The sequence below is a fragment of the Ovis aries genome, chromosome X (assembly GCF_016772045.2).
Source record: "Ovis aries strain OAR_USU_Benz2616 breed Rambouillet chromosome X, ARS-UI_Ramb_v3.0, whole genome shotgun sequence".
NCBI lineage: Eukaryota > Metazoa > Chordata > Mammalia > Artiodactyla > Bovidae > Ovis > Ovis aries.
This window is the reverse complement of record NC_056080.1, coordinates 63,175,021-63,193,252: the sequence shown is the minus strand read 5'-3', so window position 1 is coordinate 63,193,252 and position 18,232 is coordinate 63,175,021. Positions and strand designations below refer to the sequence as shown.

Below are 18,232 nucleotides of genomic sequence, written 5' to 3'. Positions count from 1 at the left end.
AGAAGGATGTTCCAGAAGAGTGGGCAGATGTAATTTCAATTTTCAGGAAAAAAAGGTTAATTCCATAAATTACAGACCAGTAAGTTTGATATAAGTCTTCTAGATTATTACAGGGATGGAGTATTACAGGGATGGCTTGCAAGAACCTAGAAATGGAAGAATAAGCACTAGAAGCCAGCTTGAATTCACTTAGAAATAGTTGATTTAGGCTAATCCTTATTTATTTTTTGCACTGTTAGTAAGCTGGTAGCCATGAGAAATATGGTAGACATAGTATATCTGGATATTAGCAAGGCATTTGACAAAATCTTTTATGACATAAAAGATAAATAAGTATAAATTGAGAAATGGGAGCTGGTTGTTAATTTTTGTTAGCTAGATTAATAATTGCTTGAAAGACCATTGCCAAAGCATGCAGATTTATCAGGTCACTAGCATGCTGGATGAAGGTTTCTAATATTAATAGCATACACCATGGGGTTCTTCTTGCCTTAGGAGCATCATCATTTATATCTAACAACTTAAATGAAGATATGGAAACCATGCTGATGAGGTTTATAAGTGACAACATCTGGGGAAGGATAGTGAATACTTGGAATGACAGAATCAGTATACTGATTTTAATAAGTAGTTGGGGATAAAACAAAACAAAAACTAAAACTTGCCTGGGCCAGATGAAATCAAACCAAGGACCAGATCCAAATCTCATACCTAAATTAGGAAATTAGTGCAAGGAAAAGAAACAGTTTTTCACTATTTCTGAAATCAGCCTCAAACTTGAACTGTTGATATTGTTAGAACGTGACCTGAAATATTCCAGTCAAGACACCAACAATAGCAATAAGAGTATTAGAGGTTTTTATCTATGACTGTGGCCTTAATTACTCTCACCCTCTTTTAGACGATCCCCTTCAGCCTTGGTTTTCTTCTGTCTTTCTGATCCAGCAAGGTCTACGAGATGCAGCTTGGAGCGAAAGCTGCTATTCCTATGAAAATAACAGGACATAAGTGAGAACGATACACAACTTTGAGGGCAGGTGAGTATCAAGGCTCATCTGCTTGCTCTCATTTTCTTTCAAGTCAGTCTAAATGGATTGATTTATTACAAGTACTCAGAGTACTGATGTTTGATTATTTGTCAAATCAAGAAGGAATTATTCAACTTTAGTAGAACTAACATTAAAAATCTTAACTCTTTAAACCGTAACTTACTTGTCACTTTTCTTTCTTTGCTCTATGGAGATTGTGAAGATGGCATGAGATCGAGATGACTGGGAGTTCATAGCCGTGGAGGCCACAGTCCTACAGTTGTTGCCCTGCTCCAAACAGGAAACAGTATCCAGAGCAATGAAAACAGTCTTCTCAGTGAGTCCCACAATCTAATTCAGAGAAAGAAAAAACTCTTATAATTCAACTTCAAATATTTCATCATTTTAGGGTAGCAATGGATAAGTGCCTTCCAGGGAGCCTCAGGTGAAGGTAAGCTTTGGCCTTAAGAATAGTAAGGGCAACACAAATAGCTGTAGTATTTCTCTTTGCTACTTTCTCCTCCATGTGGCCCTATGTTCTTTCCTATATCTCGGGCCCAATTTATATTTCATTTTCACTAGGGAAAATAGCCTGGTACAATTTCCACTGATTAGGAAAACAGGGTCCTAGGTTTGGTACTCTATCTACCCAAGAGAAGCTGCATAAGTTAAAATCTCTTGGAGCCTCTGGAGATTGAACTAGATGATAATGAAGTCCCTTCTAGCCCTAATATGCTACGATTTTAGAATGCCATAACTCCCAAATCAACATCTGTGAACCTAATTTCTAGTCCTACATTTCAAAACCAAACTCATCTTCCTTCCACCAATAGTGATTCTCTACACTACTTCATTTCTAGATCTCTATTCTGAAAACTTCAGATTTGCCCTTAATTCCTCTTCTTCCTCCATATTTCATCTATTACCAACTCTCCATAATTCTTCTTTTGAATCCATTGCTTCCTTTTCCTTTCCATATCTACTGTCTAATCCAGACCCATATTACTTCACATGCCTGAAAAATAAGGCAATTTCCCCAAATTTTCCTCCCTCATCCTAGTCTCTCCTTTTCCCATTCTTGTTTAGCCTTCTGAAAATCCAGCTTCCTAAAATGTCACCAAACCCCTAAGCCCCATGTGAAATAATGAGAGTACAAAGAGATTTTAAGATATTCTCCTAACCTCCCAGGAGCTAACTTAGTCAGAGATATACACGGAAAGATAAAAACTTGATAAAAGTAGCCACAGGAGGTATTAAGTAGCTTATATACTATTCACAGAGATAGAAACTAAGCTCTTTAGTCTGGCTTCATAATCTGGTCTTAACATAGCTCCTATTAGTTCCTAAGACATATCCTCTAATCCAGACAGACTAACCTAATCTTACTACCCCCATGAGTATATTTTCTGCTTTCCTGCTTTAAGCTATTCCTTACTACAAGAATGCCCTTACTTCTTTACTTACTTCTTACCATCCATGCCACTTGAACAGTACTTACAAACTTTTCCTTACCCACCACAATTTGAATCAGAAATTCACACTTCTCTGTATTGCAAATTTCTGCTCAAATAGTGTTTGGGATTTAATTCCTGCTCTAGTATAGTTTAGGCACACAGAAGATCTTAGCCAGTCAAAAGCTGGCTAAGTACCAACATTCCTTCTGGTGATAGCATGCATCTTACCCAGGTTTCTTATCCCCACCATGCAAATTGTCTTCCTGTATTCCATGCTTATCAGGCTTTCAAAATAGGTCTGATCCTTCAAGCTTTGCCTTAGTGCCTGGCTAATGACTTAATGGCTCAAAAAAATTTCAGAAGCACAGGCAACTGCCTCTCAGGTACCTGCAACCTAAATTTCAACTTTCGGTACAGAGAGAAGGAGAGGGAGATGCATAAGGTATTATCTTACCAAGTTGTCCTAAGTCTGCACTACCCTATTCTTATCTACTCCCCTCCTCAAATTCTCCAACTCCTGAATACTCAAGCTGCTGCTAGAACCAAACTCTGCCTGTTTTCTGGCTTCTGGATTTGGTCCACTCCCATATACAAAACTCCCAACCTTGCCTCAAACTTTGTTCAGCTATAGGTCCTCAGCCTACATCTATACCATGTGACAGAAGCCTCTCAAATAAGTGATCTCTTCTTCCTATGGTAAACTCAAAATTTTTGTATCATCTTACTTTCTAAATATCCTTACAAAGATCTAGCACAATGTCTCTTACAGGGCTAACAGAATTTTCTATGACCATGTTCCATATCTGTGCTATCTAATACAGTAGCCACTAGTCACATGAGTACTTGATATGTGGCTGGTGTGACTGAGAGACTGAATTTCAAACTATATTCAATTGCAGTTCATTTAAGTTTAAATAGCCATTTATGGCTGGTGACTACCATACTGGACAGCCCAGCCTCAGGACTCTGTAAATAGCCAATAAACATTTCATTGATATTAGCATTCCTTCAAGAGGTAATATGGAGAAGGAAACGGTAACCTACTCCAGTATTCTTGCCTGGAGAATCCCAGGGACAGAGGAGCCTGGTGGGCTGCCGTCTATGGGGTTGCACAGAGTCAGACACGACTAAAGCAACTTAGCAGCAGCAGCAGCAGCAGCCTCTCTAACCTTCTCTAAGAAGGTAGTAAAACTTCCTTCCCCACAAGAGTTCCCATCCAGGAATTCTAGATTAGCAAAGGGAATTAGGACCTAATTCACACAGAACCTAAAAGACTGAGGTGCTAACGGTCATTTAAAACCGCAGTGGCAAATAAAGTGAGTGTGAACAGTTAGAAGTGGCCAACATTTTAAAATAACATCAAATGAGAGACAAACACACCTTTATGCCTTCCTTAGGATCCTCCCGTATATTTATTTGAGGGGCTTTCTCACGAGATGGGCATAGAAGATCCAAAATTTCTTCATTGTAAATCTGGCATTATTGAAAACAAAGTGGTAAAAACAAGATGCCAACAGTGGTAATCAAGGAGTTGTGGGACCACAAGTGATTTCTAAAATTCTTTGACTTTCTGTATTAAAAAAATTTTTTTTGCAACAAACGTATTTTTTATAATTAAGACAAGGATTTTAACCCTAAATGTAATCACTGATACTTATAAGAATAAATTCACATTTATTACTTGTAATAAAATTAAAACTGCTATCTTGAGAGTGAGTTTCTTAGGAATAGTAGACACAATGAAAAGCTACATGGGTATCTAAATTCAGTTCTTAGATGGTCATAACATCACCTTCACCGATTTTGTTAAAATGTAAGTAATAGGTCTTTATTGGAGGGTGAATGGCAACGAATATTTCAACAACAACCAGAACTTTAAGTACTGTTTCATAGTAAGCACCATGTTTGTTTGTTAAATTATATACATTTAATTACTGCTCCTTAAAGATAAGACATCTTATCATTGCTATGGAATCAACCAGGTAGATTATCAGAAGTTGTAAGGTCTCTAGGTATGTGTTTCTGGTATCATGAGGGCTAGATGTAATTGGTCAGTCTATTTGTATACTACTATATACTAGAATGAAAATATCCACAAAGGTAGGGACTTTTATGTTTTGTTCACTGATATATCCCAAATACCTAGAACAGGGCCTGTAATATTCAATAAATATCTGTTGAATAAACACTCTATCATTACTTACACAGCTCAAAACTTCACCCAATTTTTATAAACATTCTTCATGGAGTAGCAGCATGATCACTCAAGCCTCAAAACAGTAAAGGGATATCAAATATTTTTCTAAAGACTCTACAGGGAATCAATAATAGAGGCCAAACTCAAAGTATTCCTATCTTCTTTTTATATGGGAATGCCAACTTCTCTAACAATCAGATTAAACAGACTAACTACTCTGACGAGGAAAAAACTGGGTGAGAGCCAGATCCAACTGAGCCAGTAAGTTTTCTCTATCAATTTACTAAAATGCAATTTACTAAAAATTCAATTTATTGAGTCATACCAGGAAAAATTCAATATGCATTTATTTTTCTACCCAAAGATAAATTTGAATTCAGAATAAAAATAAATCATTTACCTCCAAGTATGATACTTTCAGAGTAAATTCGAAGTCACTCTTTTTATCAATTTCTTTGAAGAGCAGTTGTATTACCCTAGGAATGACCCCAACTGTTGGTTCATTTTCTTGCTCTGCAGTATATGCACCTCCCATCGAATAGGTTTTTCCAGAGCCAGTCTGTCCATAGGCCAGGACGGTTGCATTGTATCCTGGCAAAACAGAAGTCACATGTGTAGTGATGGGGGCTCAAATATTTTCATCCAATCAATACCCTCCATGTCCTTCAGTAATTACTTGTAGCAGAACTGAGACTGCTCTCTGAACACAAGGGTCTCTTGGGAATGTCAGACACAAAGAAAAATTATATGGGTGCCATGACTTTGCATTACTCCAAATAAGCAAAGAAGAAAAATATTGAACCCACATGTATGCTTCTCTTGCTAGCTCTTAAAAGCTAGGAAGTAAAACACTTAAAACGATATGACTGAGATAATGATAGTGACTAAGTCACTGTCTAAAAGTCATTCAGGGTTTTAGAATTCTGCTTTCTACCTGAACAATTCTAAATTATGGGAATTAAATGGAAGTCTTAGAAAATGCATAGATAGAAGGGATTCCAACATGTATTTCTTTGATTAACAAAGTCTTCATTAGAACCCTATTATCAGGTTCCTCATAGAAATGTCATCATTTAAGTATGATTCAATGTGATATATCTGGAAAAGGAAATGGCAACCCACTCCAGTACTCTTGCCTTGAAAATCCTATGGACGGAGGAGCTTGGTGCAGGCTACTATCCATGAGGCTGCAAAGAGTTGGGCATGACTGAGAGACTTCACTTAATGTGATGTATGTCCTTTTTTTTTTTTCTTTTTTGAGAGAACTTATTTCTGCTTTATTGACTATGCCAAAGCCTTTGACTGTGTGGATCACAATAAACTGCGGAAGGTTCTGAAAGAGATGGGAATACCAGACCACCTGACCTGCCTCTTGAGAAACCTATATACAGGTCAGGAAGCAACAGTTAGAACTGGACATGGAACAACAGACTGGTTCCAAATAGGAAAAGGAGTACGTCAAGGCTGGATATTGTCACCCTGCTTATTTAACTTCTATGCAGAGTACATCATGAGAAACACTGGGCTAGAAGAAGCACAAGCTGGAATCACGATTGCCGGGAGAAATATCAATAACCTCAGATATGCAGATGACACCACCCTTATGGCAGAAAGTAAAGAGGAACTAAAAAGCCTCTTGATGAAAGTGAAAGAGGAGAGTGAAAAAGTTGGTTTAAAGCTCAACATTCAGAAAACTAAGCTCATGGCATCCAGTCCCATCATTTCATGGCAAATCGATGGGGAAACAGTGGAAACAGTGTCAGACTTTATTTCTGGGGGCTCCAAAATCACTACAGATGGTGATTGCAGCCACGAAATTAAAAGACGCTTACTCCTTGGAAGGAAAGGTATGACCGACTTAGATAGCATATTCAAAAGCAGAGACATTACTTTGCCAACAAAGGTCCATCTAGTCAAGGCTATGGTTTTCCAGTGGTCATGTATGGATGTGAAAGTTGGACTGTGAAGAAAGCTGAGTGCCGAAGAATTGATGCTTTTGAACTGCGGTGTTGGAGAAGACTCTTGAGAGTCCCTTGGACTGCAAGGAGATCCAACCAGTCCATCCTAAAGGAAATCAGTCCTGGGTGTTCATTGGAAGGACTGATGCTAAAGCTGAAACTCCAATATTTTGGCCACCTCATGTGAAGAGTTGACTCATTGGAAAAGACTCTGATTCTAGGAGGGATTGGAGGCCAGAGGAGAAGGGGACGGCAGAGGATGAGATGGTTGGATGGCATCACCAACTCGACGGACATGAGTTTGGGTGAACTCCAGGAGTTGGTGATTGACAGGGAGGCCTGGGGTGCTGCAATTCATGGGGTTGCAAAGAGTTGGACACAACTGAGCAACTGAACTGAACTGATTCATGTAAATGAAGACCTTGATGTTCTGGAAGATCTTAAGATGTTACATTGAGATTTTCACTGTAATAGATTGCTAATATCAACTGGCATGACTCTGGGGCAAGAGAATAACATTTCATAATCATCTATAATATCACAGATATGTATATATAGTAATAACTGGGGAAATCAAGTTTCAGCACTTTTTTACAAAAAACTCAGGGTACTGTTGAGCTGATTGAAAAATACTGGCTTTATCTTTGCAGCTGAGAGCAATATTAACCAAACACATATACATTGAAATCACTTTCTACTTTCTATTGCCTCTACAGACCATAATTCCCATAGTTTCTCAAGTTAAGAATACGAAAGTAATGGAACTGGAGACACACAAACAGGGCGGCGGCAGTGACAAAGACACTGATGATGACAGCAGCAGCGTTGAACAAGGTGGTGGGGGTTACTCAGCGTGGCTGTCAGGTGAACTCTATGGCCTTTCAGTTTAGTTGAAATTCCCTCCATGGCCTTCTGGAGTCCCTTGGTGTGTCTCCAATGTAAATTTAAATTACTCTACATTTCATCAATGTTGGAGTGGCAAGAAAAGGGGGGAACTGATTTGGGGTGAAAAGGTATAATGAACTGTAAACTCCATATAAATATCTCAAAAACAAAGATGAGTGAAAAGAAACCAGAGCCTTTGAACTTCATGAACGATTTCCAGGAATTCCTGACTCAGCAGACTCATCATGTCAACATGATTTCTGGATCAGTTAGTGGGGACAAAGAAGCAGAGGCTCTTTAGGGAGCTGGAACAGATGGTGATCAAAATGGACTCAATCACCCATCTGTTGAAATTTCCTTGGATGAAAACTCAGGAATGTTAGTAAATGGGTTTGAAAGGACCTTTGACGAAAAGCTCAAGGGTTGATATTGCAACTATGTCAGCAAAGGCACCACCTGGCTCACTGAACACATTTAAATCCATACAGGTGAGAAACTTCATTGATGTCACTTATGCCCATTTGCATCTGCCTGTGATTGTCATCTGGAAGCCCATATGTGTTCCCATATAGGAGAAAAACCATACAAATGTGGATTGTGTTCCTTTTGCTGCAGTGATTGAAGCATCCTGTCCCATTATCAAAAGCACAAATCTAAAATGGTTCTAGGTTTAAGGTACTAGGTCTTCCTTAAGCAGCAAGAGAATGTGCAGGGGTTTACAAAAGAAAATTAGCAATCTGACCTATAGCAGAAGAGCACTAATCAATTTAAGCCCACCTTCCACAGTGGTTCAGGAGCCAGACACCTTAATGATTTTGCCCATGAAATCCCAAATATCCAGAGTGACTCCTATGAAAGTATGGCAAAAACCACACCAACAGAGGGCCTGCCAAGAGGCCCCCAAGAACTCATGGTTGACAACCCATTAAACCAGCTCTCAACCCTAGCAGGACAGTTGTCCAGTTTGCCACTTGAAAAGCAAAACCTCGCACCCCCTGATGTAGTTCCCTGCACCAACAAGAAGCCTTTCACTAATGCAGCAGCCCTCTACCCAGGCAGTAGTTTCTGTAGTGTCAGCAAGTATCCCTTAGAGTTCCTCTTCCCACCAGCCCTGAACCTCAGCTGTCACAGTCAGAGGAACTACAGCCCAGTGGGAGGTCCAAGCAGTGAACCAAGCACCCACACGAGTAGTCCAAGCATGGGAAACAGCCAACCGAGCACTCCAGCTCCCACCCTGCTATATAAATCTAGAGTAAATAAATTTGAATAGGAGGCTGTCATTTTTATATTGGGTAATAACTAGCCTACTCTGAGGACAGCTTGGTCAAACAATAAAATAGATTGTTACTAACTCTTGCTTTCTGTGTACTTTGCAAAATTTTTAAAATTTGATTCAAATCTTGAAAGTGTTACTAACTGGCTTAAAGCAAACATTTTACCTATTAAGTATTAACTAAAAAGCACTTTTACACTTACAGTAAGTGAAAGGGAAATATTGGTGGTATGTCTCCACAAAAACCCCAAAGTGCCAAGTTAATGTATCTTCTGTCCTCTCTTCCAAATGCTACAAAGCCAATAGAATGAGTTCTTGTGGTTTAATATCTAATCTAAACTAATCTCCACTGCACTGTTGAAAGAGCAGCACCAAGGAGTTTCTCCATATAACTCTCCTTGTCAATCTGAGGCTTGTGAATCGAAAGTCTGCAGTCTGTTCTGCTGTTGCTTTTAGCACTTACAGCTCAGATTAGTTTTACAGCAGTCACTTCCAAATGTGTAACTTGGCCCTTGTATGTATATATTGTCAAAAACAGGATGCTGTCATTTTGACACTTTTGTGGCTATTTTTTTCCTACTTATTCTTCATATAAAAGCAATACCACAAAATATAAAATGAAAGCATTCATTAAACAAAAAGGAGGACCTCTCATGCTAAAACCAGTTTATTAACTGTATATTCTGGGCCAAAGAGTGATCAACACTTTCTTTTCCTGACAACTAAAGATGTTTTGAAAGAGCAATTTAGTTCAGTTTTTTTTCAGAACTATAAACTAGAATGTATAATTTAAAAATTCCTATGAATTAAAGTTGAAATACAGTTGTATTCCAAAGGTATCAATGCTTGAAAGCTAGTTAATTCTAAACGCACTAACAATTTTGAAGCAAATCTACATTAGAAACTTTTTTGGTATTGTATTTTTTTTAATATTTAAGGTTTTATTTAAATTTTTGAGTTAAATTCCGTATTGGAAAGATGTTGGCATCTTCCATTAAGTATTCAATGTTTCTCCCATTTTATTTTTAATAAAATATTTTATAGAAATGAGTTGAGAAAAGCTTAACATGGACTATTTATAATACTTCACTGTTAACAGGCAATGTTCTGAAACCAAATTTAGTTTTGTTTAGTGAACATAACTAGATTTTAAAGCTGGTATATAATTTATCTCCACTCTTTTTAAGAAACTGTAAAGGGATTAACAGAGAATGATTTTATTTCAGATTTTTATTAATATAGTAAGTAGCTACAACTTCTTGAAACTCAAGTAAAGGATATACTTTTACTTTGAAAAAATTTCACTAGCTATTTTCCAGTGCCATTTCATTTTAGAAATAGGTGTTTGCTATTCATCTGCAGAACTGTTTGACAAAGGGAATATTAACTAAAAAAAAAAAAAAAGTCCAGAATAAACTTCATTTAAGTTCTACAAAAATATTTATCAAATGGATGTATTTTTTTTTAATTCCCTACTAAGGACTTTCCATTAAGTAGTCTTACAGAATACATGATTTCTAGAACTTAGTTTTGTTAATATGTACTTTGATGTAAAGAACGCATTTTGCATGTAAAACATAAAACTTGAGTATGGTTGCAAAACACACTACATTGTTTAAGGATTCCAGAAATCAGTTTAATGCTGGAATAACTATTTAGTATGTAATAGTTTTACAATTATGTAATTCATATTGTGAATGAAGCCTTGCTTTTGTAATATATGAACACAAAAACGCCACACTTTCAAAAAAAGAAACAGAATATAAAAGAAGAACTTTAACATTCTTATGAAGTTGTGAAGGTACATTCCGTGAAAGATAATAGAATAATACTGGGTCTGGATGCCATATTTTTCTTTAGGAATGGCTAAAGGAAAGGAAGGATGGTTAATTAGAAGAAAATTAGAATAAAATAATGGTCCTCCAAATATATAGATAGGAAAAAGATTAACTTTATAGGAGACGTCTGGCAGATACCACCTTAATCAAATGATCATAAAGAACACCAGTAGTAATAGAACAAATCAAAATTGTGTGCTGTTTCGTAGGATTCAATGAGAAGAATACAGCACCACTTCTGCGATATTCCTGCTAAAGATATACAATCTGAATCTAATCATAAACAAATATCATTTACAAACTTGGCCTGTGATTGTCAAAACTGTCATGATCATGAAAGTCAAAAGACCAAATGAGTTTTATAATAAAGAAGACTACAGAGGCAGTACAACTAAATACAACATATGACTTTGAACCAGATCCTTCTGCTATATGGGACATTATTGGGACAACTGGTGAAACTTGAATGAGGTCTGAGTACCAGACGGTAGTGATGTAACAATGCTAATTTCATGATTTTGATGGTCGTATTGTAGTTACATAGGAGAAAGCTCCTGTTCGTAGCAAATATACACTAAAGTATTCAGGGGACCATCAGGGCTACAACTCATGTCAAAGGGTTCAGGAAAAAAAAAAGTACTTTATGCTGTTCCTGCAACATTTGTTTGAAATTAAGTTTGAAATTACTGTTTTACTATTTTAAAAATCTGAAACAAAGTGTTCGATGTGTCTTAAGCCATGACATCATTTTAAGAAGTGAAAAAAAAAAAATGTGAGTAGCTGTTGCCTGGAAGAACTAATGCCACTGAGCAGAAATTACTGGGAAGCAAATTTCATCTCAATATAATCTAACACAATTAGAATAGTCCAAAAACCAATCTGTGATATTTCTGTCAAAGAAAAAAATTTTAACCAGATGCTGGAAGTTCACTTAACAGAGATATTGCTAGAAAGTAATTTTCTTTGGATAGAAAGAAAAATAGACTAGATGATGTGTAAATATCACTTTCAACTTTAAAGGACTAGTACACCATGGTTCTACTTCTTTTAAATCCTTTGAATCTTGACTAACCACTGTAGTAGACTAACAGTTAGACACCTCTCTGGCACTGCTCCTTTCTTCAGAACTTTGCCATAATCTTAAATAACACTAAAGCCCTGGCTTCTCTTCTGTAATCAAGATTATTAACTGGCCAGTGTATTCAGGGGCTTTAGGAAATCTCAAAGGTTTTAACACTTAAAATACTTTTGTCTAAAAAAAATGAAGCAAAAAGTTTAATATTTCTTATGTGTTTAACAGGCTTCCCTGGTGGCTCAGAGGTTAAAGCCTCTGCCTGCAATGTGGGAGACCTGGGTTCAATCCCTGGGTCAAGAAGATCCCCTGGAGAAGGAAATGGCAACCCACTCCAGTATTCTTGCCTGGAGAATCCCATGGATGGAGGAGCCTGGTGGGCTACAGTCCACGGGATCGCAGAGAGTCAGACACGACTGTGTTTAACAGTGTGTACGTAGTCATCTACTTCCACTCCTACCCCTGGACTTTGAACTCTTTCAGGGCCCAGAAGCTGTATTATTTACCTCTGAATCCCTCAAGAGACTTTGCAGTGCCTGGGCCTCAACTAGGGCTTCATCAGCACCCATCAAAGAACTTAAAATCTAACGAGGTTTCAGAGCAAACAAACAAAAACATATACAAGTCAAAGACGAGCAGAACCATAGAAAGCAAATATAGAATAAAGGTACTTTCATTGGGTCAGTTCTTAGGTTGTGGGCTTTTTGAAGGCAGGACTCATGTTTCATCCATTCCTGTATTGGCAGCACCCAATCACAGTGCCTGACACATAGTATATGTTCAAGAATCGTTTGAAGAATCAACCAGTCTCACCTTTAAATACGCCTTTTATGAGTGGTGCTACTGCTGTATTGAAGACTTCCTCTTGTTCAGTAGAGGGGTCAAACACAAAATCGTAGGTAAAAGATTTGTCAGTACCAACCACCACCTAGAGAAGGCAAGGAACAAGGAGTAAGGGGAAAAAAAAAAAAAGGCTAGACCGTGCCCCTCACTGTTATTTGGCACCAGCTGTTCAGAGGGAGACCCAGGACTCTGCTACGCACCTGAGGTTCCCCGGGTACGAAGGAAAGGCACATTTGGCAGCCCTCATTAATCTCTTTGGGGACCAAAGGGCGACATCGCAGTGCCACTCTTACAGGAATGCCCTTCACCTCTTCCTTCATGATCCTACTTCTGCACCGTCTCTGCTGAGGGTAAAAAAAAAAGAAAAAGATGCTCTTTGATAAACCTTGGTAGGTCGGCAGGAGTGGGAGAGTGTCCTCCTTCAGTTCTGGCCCTCCTCGGAGGGTGTGGTGGGTTAGGGAAGTCAGCGGTAGCCTACGGCGGCAGCCTCTCCCTCCCAGCGGGATCGCTACCTCAGGAAAGTCACTGTCTCTCAGTCTTGGCCAGGACAGGACTGCCCATCACCCTGACCCTCTGAAAACAGCGAAGTGGCCTCTGAAATAGAAAGAAAAAGCGCAGCGGAGACGACGACAAAGAACCAAAGCACCAGGGTACTGGGAAGGGCAGATCCTGAGCTAAGGTGCCCCCTTAACTCACCAAACTAAACGTCCCTTACCAGGTCTCCCGCCGCCCTGTCCCAACCAGAGGTTTAACCGCCAAGTTTCAAATCACTCCCGGGGGCGCCAGCCAATCGGAGCGCAGACAGCCTGAGGGCGGAGCACGCACGCGGCGCGCGCAGGAAGACGCATGGGAGGGGGACTTGCGCGTCGCTCCGTGACCCTCCTCTTTCCGACTCAGCCTAACATCCGCTTCCGGTTCCCAGGCTGAGTTGGCGGTGAGCTGAGACTCGGCGTCTGAGGCCTGCGGGTTAGAGAGGTAGTAAGACAACTTTTACAGTGCTGTGGGCCAGGACTCAGGCACGATGCTGGAAAGAGATCTGGAAGGTGGCTGGTGGTAAAGGAAAGGCCAGTCTGCAGACCGCCACCATTACTCATCACATTAGGAAATGTGGGGCGGTGCCTTGCCCCGAGTTTATATGCATAGTTGGAATCAGCATTCCGTTGAATTTCGAAAGTAGTCAGATAGTTTTAGATTCGATCCTGATTTCCTCCTCTCTAGAATGAGGACGGTAACATGTTTCACAAGCTTGTTGTGAGAAAGCAGATCATCTCTATAGTGTATCTAAGAGGTTGTTAGCATCCAGATAGTCAGCCAAGTTGATAGTTTTCTTCCTTCTCTCCCAAAATCTATCACCTACCTAGAAGTGGGCTGGGCATATAGACTGACAGTCTTGGAATGGGTTGGGTTGTTTTCTAAAACTTGCTGGGCTGTTTTCCCTTTTAAATCATTTTCGTCAGCTTTGATTCACGCTTCCATTCCAGGTCCTTGCTGGAGATGGACAGCCGGATTCCTTACGATGACTACCCGGTGGTTTTCCTGCCTGCCTATGAGAATCCCCCAGCATGGATTCCTCCTCATGAGGTGGGAACCATCTGTACAAGGAATTTTTTTCCCATAGGCACAGGATGATATATGAAAGGGAGGATGGCAGTTAGAAAGTTCAATGGAGAGAGAATCTTAGCTAGAGGTTGGATTCTGAGCAACTGTTACTAAAACAGTGTTACCTGTTTTACTTAAACTAAGTCCATGACTTCACCTTCTCCTGGCTTCAGGGTGAAGCATTTATGTTCTGGATTAAAGTAGTAAGCCTGATAATAAGATTTCTGGGGTTGCTGTGTCTTGCAGAGGGTATACCATCCAGACTACAACAATGAGTTGACCCAGTTTCTGCCCCGCATCGTTACACTGAAGAAGCCCCCTGGAGCTCAGGTGAGCTTATGGAAGAGTTGCTTCTTATTCCAGGCTAGGTTTGTCCATACCAGCCCCAGAAGTTGGCCATGGTTGGGGGGCGATGAATTGGGAAGCAGATAAGGAGGCTCTGAATCTTCCTTTTATGAGCAGAAAAGCTGAGATGCCACTTGCACAACTTCCGACTGCTCTCTGAGGGACATAAGGCAAGCTGTCATACATTGATGCTACTAGATACTCCTGTGTTTGTGGTCTGTATTGAGCCCCCTTCTGTGCTCTTGTCTTACAGTTGGGGTTTAACATCCGAGGAGGAAAGGCCTCCCAGCTGGGCATCTTTATCTCCAAGGTGCGTCTGCCTGGTAGGCAATATGGATAGCTACTTCCCTTTGTTATCAGATTGCTGAACCGTGATGTCCCAAGACTGGGGAGAAGGAAGATTCAGTAGACTTATAGAAGGGGCATAGTGAGACTGTCCTTGCCCACTTACAACTTCCTACCTTGCAAGCCACCTGTTTCCCCACGTCATCTCTCTCTCTCTCTCACACACATACACAATGAATATAGTACCTTACATTTGAACGGCATTTAATTTCACTTACACTGTTTGAAATTATCCTACCTTGATTATATATATTACAGGTGATTCCTGACTCTGATGCACATCGAGCAGGACTTCAGGAAGGGGACCAAGTCCTAGCTGTGAATGATGTGGATTTCCAAGATATTGAGCACAGCAAGGTGAGCACAGCACCTGGGCTGTGGTGAGGCTAGAAGCCATCCCAGGTAGGATGCAGTGGGTAAGATTAGCTTAATGTGTAACCTGATAAAGAATTTCACCTTGATAAGAGGGAGGCAGCTATTGGTGACCCAGAAGGTTGGAGTGGCAAACTACTTTCCTCTTGTTATAATTCTTTCCTGGGTTGTATCTCTTCATTTGTACAAGCTGCCACGTTCCTTCCAGGCTGTTGAGATCCTGAAGACAGCTCGAGAAATCAGCATGCGGGTCCGCTTCTTTCCCTACAGTAAGTGCCTCTCTCTCTTTTGCTTACCTGGCAGAACCCTCAGTGGGAACTCTTTAAATGCTGATTACTAGAGGCCCCACAAGTTGGTGATGGGGAGTTGGGAACTCAGGTCAGAAAATAACCTGTGCTTTTCTTCCTTTTCTTTCTTGTTTTCCCCAAGATTATCATCGCCAGAAAGAGAGGACTGTGCACTAGAGAGTTGCAACCCACAGCCCTCCACATGGGATCTCCTAGGACAAGCTAGCTAGGTCTCAGGGAAGCCATCTGGGAAACTACTCTCAGCCTCACCCTGGGAGAGTGGAGTCGGGAGGATGGGGAGACAGCAAGACCCTGCACTGAGCCAGCCGGCCAACTGCATTTTCCCAACTGTACTGTGCTTTGAGTTCTCTAGTTTTCTATGTGGGCTTCATACCCTGGAAAGAGAAGGATGGTGATGTCTAGGTATCTCTTAGCTTGTGGAGAACCCTGCTAGAGAAGGCAGCTGACATTTATTGAGTACCATGTGCTAGGCAATTCCACATATTTCATGTCATTTTCATTAGCATATACAAATCAGTAGAAAAAAGGATATTGGGGGCCTCCCCGCTAATCTGCCTGACCATCTCATCCTATCCTTATGCTAGCAGTGTATACCTGTACATTTTGGAGACTGCAATGGAACCATGTTTTCCTCCCCTCCCTCATTCTATTTTCTCTCTGCAAAAAAGTAAAATACAGTGCTGAGGACATGTTGGTGTGACTTTTGAATGATACTGGTTGGGTGATAAATGCTTTTGAGATAAAAATAAAAGCTCTTCCAAAGAGAGGAACCACTAGAAGCAACAGAGCAACACTGTACGTACTTCACAATTATCTCTTTCTGGCCAGAATGTTAGGGAGACCCAGGAAGCTTATCTGCAGTATGACTGAGGAATGGGTGTGGGGTGAGGGGTACTGGAGGAAACGGTGTCCCTTCCCCCATGAACTGTGGCCACTTCTGTGCAGGAGCCAGTATTAATATAGTTCTGTCTTCTCTTTTCCCAGATTCTTTCATCTGGAACATAAACTAAGGGAGAGGCTTAGATGCATTTCTTTTCAGGGATAGCAGTAAGCAGTCGGTTCCCAATTTCCACCTGGTTGGTTGAGTAGTACTGACTGCTTGCTGATTTCCCCCTTGTCTTCACCCCAACCCCCAAATAGCTTTCTGCCATGTTCTTAGCAATCCATTGTTAGATATTCCAGGCCATGTGTAATGCCATTGATATGTTCACAATACCCATTAAGAATAGAAAGTTATCTAATGAGGTATGGGGTGAAGTTGTACCCCATAATGAAAGTCCCAAATTTTCCTTGAAGAATCCTGGGAAACTTCAATATATATTTTGAGGCTCTTCCCCCTGAAGAGTGATGCTGTTGGTTTGAGATGTAGCCTAGATGTCTGATTTTTTAAATATATATTTATTTTTTATTTTTTTGTACTTAAAGATCTTTTTATTCAAAGTCACAGTACAATTGTGTATATCAACTATGCCTCAATTTTTAAAAATCACTATTAGAAGGCTGCACCTCTGCACTTTCAGCACCACCTCTACTCATGTTGCCACAGTTAACTCACTTTCCCACTCTACTCTTCCCAAATTTTGCACAAACCAGCCAATTTACTGACTCTGCCGACTGCTAATCAACCAGGGTTTCCATCCCACTTCTTTTTAATGAATTTGAGTAAGTCTTCAAATATGGGAAACTGTTCTAAATAGTAGTAACATATCTCTGTGAGGAAGTTCTGGTTCTTCCTGTAAACACTCCCCCAACCCCAGCTCTACTATGGTACCTCTTCTAGAAGCTCAGTGCTATTGTCAGGTAGCAACATCCTGGTGAGCAGAGCTGGAGGTACAGTCAATCTAGCTGCCTCTGTGTTTCCTGGAAAGTGAAAGTGTTAGTCGTATCTGACTCTTTGTGACCTCATGGATTGTAGCCCACCAGGCTCTTCTGTCCATGGAATTCTCCAGGCAAGAATCCTGGAGTGGGTTGCTGTTCCCTTCTCCAGGGGAATCTTCCCGACCCAGAAATCGAACCTGGGTTTCCATTGCAGGTGGAGTCTTCACCATCTGAGCCACCAGTGAAATCCCCCCCCCCCAAGCCCCACATAGAATATATGTTCATATTTGCTCTGCTGCCCTCAAATGGCCATCTGAGTAAGAAACTAGGGGCTGAGATACTTCCACAAAGACATTGGCTGAGTCTACTGAATGTTGAGGTTCAAGACTCTCTCTGTGGGTAAAAGGTTTTAAAACAACTCATCTAAGAAGTGTAGTGAACAGGGTAAAAAGTCCCAGCCAGGTACCACAGGCCTAAGAGGCAAAAATCCTCTTGCCCTAAATTGGTTTGTTCTTTGAGGTACTTAGAATGGCTCTGTGTTGGGACACTACCGTGGTGCAACTGCATTGTGGAGGTGTAGGTATGGTGTGGAGAAGGCACAAACAATAAGAGACTGGGGTGAAAGGACCTGTCATATATTGAAGGTGTAGATAAGAAAACAATGAAGGAACTGTGTTGGTCTTTGAGATATTCTAGCTGCTGTAGCAGAGAAGTCAATGGCACCCCACTCCAGTACTCTTGCCTGGAAAATCCCATGGACAGAGGAGCCTGGTAGTCTATAGTCCATGGAGTCGCGAAGAGTCAGACACGACTGAGCAACTTCACTTTCACTTTTCACTTTCATGCATTGGAGAAGGAAATGGCAGCCCACTCTAGTGTTCTTGCCTGGAGAATCCC

At 40.4% G+C, this 18,232-nt stretch overlaps 2 protein-coding genes and 1 pseudogene across 10 annotated transcripts in view; 2 read left to right on the top strand and 1 right to left on the bottom strand.

Annotated features, from left to right (window-relative positions):
* KIF4A (kinesin family member 4A) overlaps positions 1-13,312 on the bottom strand; it is a 128,516-nt gene extending 115,204 nt beyond the window's left edge. The window contains exons 1-7 of one of the 5 annotated variants that reach the window (XM_042242405.1): positions 13,061-13,312; positions 12,749-12,892; positions 12,519-12,633; positions 5,080-5,270; positions 3,863-3,955; positions 1,213-1,379; positions 892-986 (exon numbers count right to left, since the gene is read on the bottom strand). In XM_042242405.1, the coding sequence (XP_042098339.1) occupies positions 892-986; positions 1,213-1,379; positions 3,863-3,955; positions 5,080-5,270; positions 12,519-12,633; positions 12,749-12,868 (781 nt within the window). In that variant the 5' untranslated portion in view covers positions 12,869-12,892; positions 13,061-13,312. The remainder of the gene's footprint in view (positions 1-891; positions 987-1,212; positions 1,380-3,862; positions 3,956-5,079; positions 5,271-12,518; positions 12,634-12,748; positions 12,893-13,060) is intronic. The other 4 variants (XM_042242404.1, XM_060408154.1, XM_012106845.4 and 1 more) reach the window with 4 other exon arrangements.
* Positions 7,695-8,792, top strand: LOC114111396 (zinc finger protein Pegasus-like; annotated as a pseudogene).
* Positions 13,313-13,448: 136 nt separating the features above from the next.
* PDZD11 (PDZ domain containing 11) lies at positions 13,449-16,206 on the top strand. Of its 5 annotated transcripts, none has more exons than XM_042242412.1 (7): positions 13,449-13,482; positions 14,030-14,129; positions 14,394-14,477; positions 14,746-14,802; positions 15,096-15,194; positions 15,418-15,478; positions 15,639-16,206. In XM_042242412.1, the coding sequence occupies exons 2-7, from the start codon at positions 14,043-14,045 to the stop codon at positions 15,671-15,673; spliced, it is 423 nt and encodes a 140-aa protein (XP_042098346.1). In that variant the 5' UTR covers positions 13,449-13,482; positions 14,030-14,042; the 3' UTR covers positions 15,674-16,206. The 5 variants fall into 5 exon arrangements, with proteins under 5 accessions (XP_042098346.1, XP_042098345.1, XP_004022205.1 ...); XM_042242411.1 differs by having other exon boundaries at positions 15,400-15,478; XM_004022156.4 differs by having other exon boundaries at positions 13,449-13,523.
* The last annotated feature ends 2,026 nt before the right edge of the window (positions 16,207-18,232 follow it).